This window comes from Penaeus japonicus, unplaced genomic scaffold, assembly GCF_977035675.1.
Source record: "Penaeus japonicus unplaced genomic scaffold, GWHDUDI00000001_assembly GWHDUDI00000015, whole genome shotgun sequence".
Taxonomy (NCBI): Eukaryota; Metazoa; Arthropoda; class Malacostraca; order Decapoda; family Penaeidae; genus Penaeus; species Penaeus japonicus.
In genome coordinates this window covers 23487543-23497542 of record NW_028234417.1, presented here as the reverse complement: position 1 = coordinate 23497542, position 10000 = coordinate 23487543, and the positions used below count along the sequence as shown (strand labels likewise).

Genomic DNA, 10000 nt, shown 5'->3' with positions numbered 1-10000 from the left:
TGATTAAAATTCATATATATTTTCTCGTTCCCAAAATTCACCTTAAAATCCTAGGCAAAGAATATATATGAACAAAAGCAAAACTGATATATCCAAAACTTTGAGTAGGTTATAAGGAAAACAACAAGCTACTGGTAAATGTATCTATTACAAAATAAATTGTAATTACACCAATACCCATCTCAATGGAATAATTGAAAATTAAAAGAAAATATATAAAAGTAAAAAAAAAAAAAAAGACAAAAAGGAAAACATGATTGTTACCTTCTGTGGTATACAAATTGCTAACTAAGACAAAGTTCAAAACCCTGATATACAAGAACATTTGTTTATTAGTAATTCAACCTAATAAACTCAAAAAGCCATTGTAAGAATATGTGCTTAAACTAAGCAATTAGTCTTCATATTTCCCTTTCTCCTGTTTCATATTTATGGGTCCCATGCAAGATTTGGTCTATATGATGGTGAAAGTATTCACTTGGCTATACTTTTTTATGTGGTCTCCAGCAACTCTGTTTATTATGTTCAGCAAAGGAAAAATTAATATTCATCTTCTGTTATGAAAAACATGAAAAACACTTCGTAAAACAAAGTGAGAAAGTTAAATTATAACAAATGTAAGGCATCTAATTACCACTGCATAAATCAAACCTTGCATCTCGCACTAAATCTTGAAATTTTCAATATCACAAAATAATGGGTCTTTTATCTGGAAAACTGCAGGGAGAAATAAACAGAATTGAGCATCATGAAAATTAAATATGTCAAATTGATTTTTCATAACAAATTCAGTATTTTTTCTTACAATGACAAGTCTCAACACTGATTTCAGCACATGTTCACATATGTCTGTTGACTCTCCACCAAGATTTCTTTCAGATGGTTGTCATGGGCCTGTACTAAGCTTTCAAGGAACTTCAAAAACTGCCTCTCATTCATATGCCTCTTCATGAGACTGAGGGCAAAGAGGTCCCCCACCCCAGTGATCTTCAAAACCTCTCTCTTCACATGTTGGATGTGGGTTGATGTGATGCAGGTGCGCAGGAAGAGGCGATTGAAGGGTGGTAGCCACAGGAACAAGAGGGAAAAAACTGAGATCACTGTCACTACAATCAGAGCTGCAAGTAAGAACCAGATCACAATGAAGACTTTCTCATACAGTTCCATCAGCATTAGGTGGCAGCCATAGTTTTCTATTCTTGCATTGTTGATCAGATTGTACTTGTCAATGGTGCAGAATGCATATGGGGGGAAATGCTGAGACATGCTATCATTGAAATTGCTTGGGTTCCTGTTCCAAGGGTATGTTGTGTACACTAGCCCATAAAAGCCATTCTGAAATCAAAGATACATTTGATAAGTAGTATGCAGTATGAATTACTAAATGACTGGATTAATGGAAATAATCAGTGAGCAGAAATGACTGACAACACCCAAATGAATGTCTGACTTGAATGGATGAATATGTAATTATATGAATAGAAGCTAGTTGGAAGGAACAAATCAATTTTTAAAAATTAAAAAGATATTAAGAAAAAAATGCAGGGTATGACATTTTTATTCCTCTTATTGCAATAAACCAGCTTTAAGAAACCTTACATGGAGCATGAAATCAAAGAAGAAAACAGTAGCCATATCAATGACCAGAGCATATGCATGAGAGAGAACCAGTCTGGCATACAAAGAGGTATGAACAAAGCTGTGATTCTTGAAGTATTGCAAAGCAAGCCTGGTGCCTTCCTCCAGGGATGGTTTATCATACCTGCGAAAAGAATATGTATGTAATCCACGTCATAAAAGCAACATTTTCTGATTATTTTCAGCAAGAAATAGCTGAATTTGCAAAAATGAATGTAGCAGGTTAAAAATAAAAATTACCTCCTAAAACTCACTTTTCTTCCCGAGTTGAAAGATCAGTTAGTAGTTTCTGGAGCTGGTGGTCCTTGCCCTTGGCCAAGAGCCGAGGAGTGTAGTACACTGCAGAAAGGATCAGGAAACTGAAGTGGATCCAGCGGTAGAACAGCTGGTATCTGCGCTGACACTCTCTTTCCCCAAACTTTGTGGATTCAGGTGGCTGCAAAGAACCCATGTTAAATCCAGGAATGTCAAATGAATGAGAAAGCATTATATCATAAGTGTTTGCAACAACAAAAAAAGGAAATGAAAATTCACAACTTTGGTTACTTCAATCTCCTTAGAATAGAAGACAATAAGAAATAGACACTATGGGTGAGAATGGGGGAGGGGAGGGGAGGGGAGGGGAGGGGAGGGGAGGGGAGGGAGGGGAGGAGAGGGGAGAGGGGGAGAGGAGAGGGGGGAGGGGAGGGGAGGGAGGGAGGGAGGGGAGGGGGGAGAGCGAACGGGGAAGGGGGAGGAGAGGGGGGGGAGGAGAGGGGAGGAGAGGAGAGGAGAGGGTGGAGAGGAAGGAGAGAGGGGAGGGAGATGGGGTGAAGTGGGAGGGAGGGGAGGGGAGGGGAGGGGAGGGGCAGGTGTAGGGAGAGGGGGAGGAGAGGAGAGGAGAGAGGAGAGGAGATGTGGAGTGAGAGAGGAGAGGAGAGGAGAGGAGAGGGGAGAGAGGAGGAGAGAGAGAGAGGGAGAGGAGAGGAAGGAGAGAGGGAGGGGAGGGGAGGGGAGGAGAGAGAGAGAGAAGAGAGAGAGAGAGAGAGAGAGAGAGAGAGAGAGAGGAGAGAGGAAGAGAGAGATAGAGAGAGAGCAGAGAGAGAGGAGAGGAGAGGAGAGGAGTGGAGAGAGAGGAGAGAGGAGGAGAGAGATGAGAGAGAGAGAGGGGAGGAGAGGGAGAGAGAGAGTGAGAGATATTGAGAGAGAGGAGAGAGAGAGAAATGAGAGAAGGACGAGGAGAGAGAGATGAGAGAGGAGAGAGGCAGAGAGGGAGAGAGAGAGAGGGAGAGAGAGAGAGGAAGAGAGCGAGGAAGAGACGAGGGAGAGAGAGAGAGGGATGACACTGGAGTTAGGGAGAGTGAGTGGAGTTGTAGGATGAGCGAGACTCTTGAGTAGAGTTCTCTCTAGGTTAGGGAAAAAAGAGAGAGTATGGTGAGGAGAGGTGAGGGGAGAGACGAGAGAGACAGAGAGGAAGAGGAAAGAGAGAGGAGAGGGAGAGGTGAGGCGGAGGGGGAGAGAGAGGGGAGGAGAGGAGAGAGAAGACGTGAGAGAGAAGGATGATTGAAGAGTTGTAGATTAAAGAGAGGAAGAGAGAGAGCAGAGAGAATGAGAGAGGAGAGAAGAGGAGAAGAGAAAGAGAGAAGAGAGAGGGAAGAGAGAGAAGAGGGGAGAGAAGAGAGAGAGAGAGAGAGAGAGAGAGAGAGAGGAGAGAGAAGGATGAGGAGAGGGGAGGAGAGAGGGTGAGGAGAGATGAGAAGAGGGAGAGGAGAGAGAGAGAGAGAGAGAGAGAGAGATGAGAGAGGAGAGAGAGAGAGAGAGAGAATTAATGGAGAGGAGAGAGAGATGAGGAGAGGAGTGAGGATGAGAGTAGAGAGAGATGAGAGGATGGGAGAGAGATGACGAGGAGAGATGAGAGTAGTCTTGCGAGCAAGGAGAGAGAGAGAGGAAGAAGGAGAGGACGAGAGAGAGAGGAGGAGAGAGAGAAGGTATGAGAAGAAAGAGAGTGAGAAAGAAGAGAGAGAGAGAGAGAAAAGAGAGAGAAAGAGAGAGACGCGAAGGAGAGAGTGAAGAGAGACGAGAAGTGGAGGAGAGTAGAAGAGAGAGAAGAGAGCTGAGAGAGGAGAGAGAGGAGGATGGAGAGAGAGATAGAGAGAGAGAGAGAAGATAGAGAAGAGAGGAGAGAAGAGAGAGACGCGAGAGAGAGGAGGAGGTTGAGAGAGAGAGGGAATAGAAGAGAGGTGAGAGATAGAGAAGATGAGAAGAGAGAGGAGAAGAGAGAGAGGGAGATGACTTAGAGACAGAGAGAGAGAGAAAGGAGAGGGGAGAGAGAGAAAGGAAGAGGAGGAGAAAGGAGAGAGAGGAGGAGAGAGGGGCAGAGAGAGGATGAGAGAGAGAGAGGAGGGAGGAGAGATAGTAGAGAGTAGAGGAGAGAAGAGGGAGGAGGAGAGGGGAAGAGGGAGGGAGAGGGAGGGGAGAAGAGGAGAGGAGGGGAAGAGAAGAAGAGGAAGGAGGGAGAGAGAAGAGAGGAGAAGAGGGGGGGGAGAGAAGGAGGAGGAGAGGAGGGGAGGGGAGAGGAGAGGGGGAAGAAGAGGGAGAGAGAGAGGGGAGAAGGAGGGAAGAGAGGGAAGGGAGAGAGGAGAGGAATAGAGAGGAGAAAGGAGGAAGAGAGAGGAGAGAGGCGGAGAGAGGGAGAGGAAGAGGAGGAAAAGGGAGGAGGGAGAGGGAGGGAGAGAGGAGGGGGGGAAGGGAGGGAGAGAGAAGGAGAGAAAGAGAGGAAGGAGGAGGAGGAGAGAGAGAAGAGAGAGAGGGGAGGAGGGGAGAGAAGAGGAGAAGGAGGAAGAAGGAGAGAGGAGAAGATGGAAGAAGGAGGGAGGAGAGAGAAGAGGGAGAGGAGGAAAAGAGAGGAGGAAGAGGGGGGGAAGGACAGAGAGGAGAAGGAGAGAGGAGAGAGAGAGGAGGAGAGAAAGGAAGAGAGAAGAGAGGAGAGAGAGAGAGAGGAGGAGGGAGTGAGAGAGAGAGAAGGAGAGAGAGAGAGGGAAGAGAGAGAGAGAGAGGGAAGGAGAGAGGGAGGAGAGGAGAGAAGGAGAGGAGGAGAGAGAGAGAGAGAGAGAGGAGAGAGAGAGAGAGAGAGAGAGAAGAAAGGAGAGAGAGGAGAGAGGAGAGAGAAGAAGGAGAGAGGAGAGAGAAGGGAGGAGAGAGAGGAGAGGAAGGAAGAGGAGGGGAGAGAGAGAGAGGAGAGAAGAGAGAGAGAGAGAAGGAGAGGAGAGAAAAGGAGAGAAGAGGGGAGGAGAGAAAGAGAGGAAGAGAAGAGAGGAGGGAGAGAGAGAAAGAGAGAGAGGAGAGAGAAAGAGAGGGAGGAGAGAGAAAGAGAGAAAGAGAAAGAGGAGAGAAGAGAGAGAAAGAGAGAGAGGAGAGAAGAGAGAGGAGAGAAGAGAGAGGAGAGAGAAGGAAGAGAGAGAGAAGAGAAGAGAGAGAGAGAAGAGAGAGAGAAGGGAGAAGAGGGAAGAGAGGAGAGAGGAGGGAAGAGAGGGAGAGACGGAGGAGAGAGAGAGAGAGGAGAAAGGAGAGAGGAAAGAGAGGGCGTGAGAGAGTGAGAGAGAGAGAGAGGAGGGAGAGAGGAAGGAGAGAGAGAGAGAGAAGAGGGAGAGAGAGAGAGAGAGAGAGGAGAGAGAGTGAGAGAGAGAGAGAGAGAGAGGGAGAGAGACGGAGGAAGAGAGAGCTAGACGGGAGGAGAGGAGGAGCAGAACCAGAAAAGAGAGAGAGAGAGAGACGCAGAGAGAGCTCCGCAGAGAAGACCGAGAGAGAAAGAGTGAGGCCGTCGAGACTCCAGAACGAGAGAGCAAAGAAGTAGCAGGGAGAGGAGAACTTCGGCCGCCGAGGGATTGAAGAGAGAAGAGAAGATAGAAAGCTTTGTCGAGAAGAAAGAGAGCGGATCGAGCAAAGAGAGAGGAATGGGCATCCTTATTGCCGACTTGTCGGGAAAGGAAACACAAAAAAGAACACATATTAATAAGAAAACTAGATAGAAGGGTGTATTGGCAGCAAAATTATGGTGGTGGAACATTCATCTAAAGATAAGCAGGAGACCTAAGAGACACGAGTTACTATTCCCCCACTTATGGCCCAGAGATGCGCGTTGCAAATGCGCAATAAACTGTACTGAAGACAAAATAAATCTCCTTGCTCAACATTTTTGCAGACAAGATGATACTTTCCAAGAAAATCCAAATGCAGCAACACAACAATATAAATTGCCCACAAATGGCACGGGACAAAATGCAACTATAAGGAAACTCTTCAATCGGACGTCTACAATATATTGATTGGATTGACGAAAAAAGAAGAGTTGTCAGGGCAGCTCCGGGATTAGTCCCTGACTCCTTCGAAGACATGTGGCAAGGGAGATCTCGCTGCCACTTACTGGATCTATTAAAACTGCCTCTCAGCAAAATGAATAGCCACATATATGGAAAAATAGTATAGCTATTCCCAATACACAATAAAAGGAAGCAAGTCACAAGTTAAAAATTATACAACCTGTGTCTTTGCTGTCATCAGTTAGTACAAAGTCCTGGAAAAGATAATATCTGTCCCCATATATCGGATCACCTAAAGCAGATAATCATCTCCTTGTGCTCACGCCAAATTTTGGATTCGGAGGGAAACACACGTTCAGCTGCAGACCTTCACCTTCCTCATGACATCAGACTGGAGCCGCGCCCTAGATACGGTCGCCATACTGCCATTCATTGCTCTAGACATTGAAGGGATGGCATTTGGAAATAACGTGTGGCATAGAGGGCTACTAGAGAAAATCAAAAGCATTTGCAGTGGGAGAGGATGTGTGTAGCACTCCTACAAAGCTATCTCAGTGACAGACAAACCTCAAAGTGTCTTTGAATGGCACAGAATCCGCCTCTCTAACCACATCGCTCAGCAGGCGTACCACAAGGCAGTTTGTCTTAGGACCAATGATGGGAATATCTTCATATAATGATCTCAGACAGTTCCTTCCTGAACCCCGCGCTTTTGCGGATTGAACCGGCACTATAGCTGTCACCTACAAATCAGGAGAAGAAAATGCAACTGATGGAATTACATTGTTAACATCTGTAATGAAGGACATTGCACAGCTTGGGGTGTTGAGTGGATATCAGTTAAGTTTGCTCCAAAAAAAACCAGTTTTATTGGTGGCAAGATCCAGCACCCAGTCTAAAAAGTATAAAACAGTTAATGAAAAACCATAAAAACGCTCGCAACAAAATGAAATTGAGATCCTGGGAATCACAATACGACAAATAAAACTACTTTCAAGACACACTTTGAAAGAAATAGCCAGGAAAGCATCCCAGGACAATTAACTTCGCTAAGAATTGCACTTGGTATTGGATGGTTAAAGGAATCCTGATTATATCTTATACAAAGTTACAAATCAGATCCTGTATGGAGTACTCCCTCTCTTGCTTGGGGAGGAGCTGCTAGTAACCATCCTTCACCTCTGGATAGAGTCCAGGACAGCATTTTAAAGCGGCTTTTTGATGGCACGGAATTCAACCCAAAACTGGACAGACTTGCAACACACGAAGAGATGTGGCATGGCCTTTCAACAATGTTCAAGATCCAGGAGATGCATGTGCCTACATCTTCAGTCTGGAGACGTTCCAATGCGGCAGCAAGAACGAACCACTAGACATCCGGTGAAACAAGAACCAAGTTCCAGCAGCATTAGACAGAACCACGGTGTTTTTATACATTTCTCTCCAGAGACAAATTTCTTCCAAAATATTCTCAATTGTGGTAACACAACTTCATATCAGTAATAAAATTTAGCTACTACTCACGAAGAAAAAATATAATATTAATAACAAAGATTCAAATGCAGTATAAATATTTGGTTAAAATCATGAAGTGATTTTATGTTATATGTATAAAACTGGTTAGGCTTTTAGCAACTACTTCTTTAGCCTGTAAATATAAATACTTAATTGTATGCATCTACCATGTAAATATAAATAAAGGTGTAAAAAAAAAAAAAAAAAGAGAGAGAAAGAGAGAGAGAGAAAGAGAGAGAGAGAGAGAGAGAGAGAGAGAGAGAGAGAGAGAGAGAGAGAGAGAGAGAGAGAGAGAGAGAGAGAGAGTGACAGATGGAGAGAGAGAGGAGATGAAAGAGAGAGAAAGACCCCCGAGGGGGAGAAAGAGAGAGATAGTGAGAGAAAGAGAGAGAGCCCAGAGGAAGAGAGAGAGAGAGAAGAAGAGCAGAGAGAGAGGGAGGAGAGAGAGACGAGAGAGGGAAGAGAGGAAGAGAGAGAGAGGAAGAGGAGGAGAGGAGAGAGAGGAAGAGAAGATAGAAGAGACCGAGTGAGAGAGAGAAGAGAGAGAGAGACGCTCGAGCAGTGAGAGAGAGCGAGAGAGAGAGAGAGAGAGAGAGAGAGAGAGGGGAGAGAGAGAGAAGGAGAGAACGAGAGAAAAGAGAGAAACGAGAAAGCGAGAAAGGAGAGAGAGCAGAAGGAAAGAGGCTCAGAGGGGAGAGGAGAGGCAATAAAGAGAGAGAGAGAGAGAGAGATGAGACGCAGAAATAAAGGAGACGAGAGAGAGGAGAGAGAGAGAGAAGAGAGAGAAGACAGAGGACGACAGAGAGACATGAGAGAGAGAGACCAGAGACGAGAGAGAGAGAGGAGAGAGAGAGAGACGAGAGAGAGAGAGAGAGAGAGAGAGAGAGAGAGAGAGAGAGAGCGAGAGAGAGAGAGAGAGAGAGAGAGAGAGAGAGAGAGAGAGAGAGAGAGAGAGAGAGGCAGACGGAGACAGAGACAGAGACAGTGAGAGAGAGAGAGAGAGAGAGGAGAGATTGAGAGAGCGAGAGAGGAGGATGAGAGAGAGACAGAGAGAGAGAGTGAGAGAGAGAGAGAGTGAGAGCGAGGAGAGGGATGAGAGAGAGATCGAGAGAGAGTCACGGATGAAGGAGAGAGAGGAGGAGAGAAGAGGAAGGAGGAGAGAGAGAGCAGAGAAGAAATCCCAAAGGAGGAGAGAGAGAGAAGAGAGAGTAGATAGAAGAGAGAGAGAGAGAGAGAGAGACAGAGAGAGAGAGAGAGGAGAGAGAGAGAAAATTAAATGAGAGAGAGAGAGGAGAGAGAGAAGAGAGAAGAGAGAGAGAGAGAGAGAGGGAGACGAGGAGAGAAGAGGAGAAGAGAGAGAAGAAAGAGAGGATGAAAGAGAATAAAGAAGAGAGGAGAGAGAAGAAGAGAGAGAGAGAGGGGAGAGAGGAGAGAGATAAGAGAGAGAGAGAGAGAGAGAGAGAGGAGACAAAGGAGAGAGAGAGAGAGAGAGAGAGAGAGAAGAGAGAAGAGAGAGGAGGAGAGAGAGAGAGAGAGAAGAGAGAGAGAGAGAGAGAGAGAGAGAGAGAGGGGGAGAGGGAGAGAGGAGAAAGGAGGAGAGAGGAGAGAGAGAGAGAAAGAAAGGAGAGAGAGAGAAGAGGGAGGAAGAGAGAGAGAGAGAGAGAGAGAGAGAGAGAGAGAGAGAGAGGAGAGAAGGAGAGAGAGAGAGAGAGAGAGAGAGAGAGAGAGAGAGAGAGAGAGAGAGAAATAAAGGAGAGAGAGAGAGAGAAAGAAATAAAGGAGAGAGAGAGAGAAATAAAGGAGAGAGAGAGAGAGAAAGAAATAAAGGAGAGAGAGAGAGAGAAAGAAATAAAGGAGAGAGAGAGAGAGAGAGAGAGAGAGAGAGAGAGAGAGAGAGAGAGAGAGAGAGAGAGAGAGAGAGAGAGAGAGAGAGAGAGAGAGAGAGAGAGAGAGAGAGAGAGAGAGAGAGAGAGAAAGGAGGGAGAGTGAGGGAGCAAAGGAAAGAGGGAGACAACTTACCTTGCATGTGTAAGGATACGAGAGACAAATGTTTTTCTTCTGTGGTGAAACTAGAGTTTCACCATTAAATGCTTCAACACAGTGGATTGTCTCTCTCAAAAACCAGTTCCCTCTGCCAGTACATGATGAAAAAACTGTTATCCAACTGATAAATAAAATCTCACAAATACAATGATACCCTTTTTCATAAAATATGTAGCTATTGACAACTCTCTTTCCTTGTAAATAATGTGACTGGAACCAGTTAACCCATTGACATAAATGACGGCACTGACTAGGCCTAAAAAACAGGTGTCAATGTGTAAATGAAGGGACAACGGGATCTGCTCACAGTTTAAGCGCACATACAGTCATGAAGTATTGTAGCTGTAACAGCACCAGCTTCAGAGGTACAGTGTTTCCTCATCCCTTTAATTTTTAGCTTGTGCCACCTAACATTGCAGACCACCTGTCCTGACTGCCAGTTTGGTTGTTAGGCACCCCATCCACAATGGGTTTGACTGATCCTGCTATCTGTTCTTTTTTTTATT

General features: G+C 45.4%; 1 protein-coding gene across 1 annotated transcript in view; it reads right to left on the bottom strand.

Annotated features, from left to right (window-relative positions):
* Positions 1 to 129: 129 nt before the first annotated feature.
* The window catches only part of LOC122247663 (innexin inx3), an 11859-nt gene continuing 1988 nt past the window's right edge, over positions 130 to 10000 (bottom strand). The window contains exons 3-6 of the mRNA XM_043007131.2: positions 9471 to 9582; positions 1893 to 2074; positions 1600 to 1762; positions 130 to 1335 (exon numbers count right to left, since the gene is read on the bottom strand). Coding sequence (XP_042863065.2) covers positions 829 to 1335; positions 1600 to 1762; positions 1893 to 2074; positions 9471 to 9582 — 964 coding nt within the window. The 3' untranslated portion in view covers positions 130 to 828. The remainder of the gene's footprint in view (positions 1336 to 1599; positions 1763 to 1892; positions 2075 to 9470; positions 9583 to 10000) is intronic.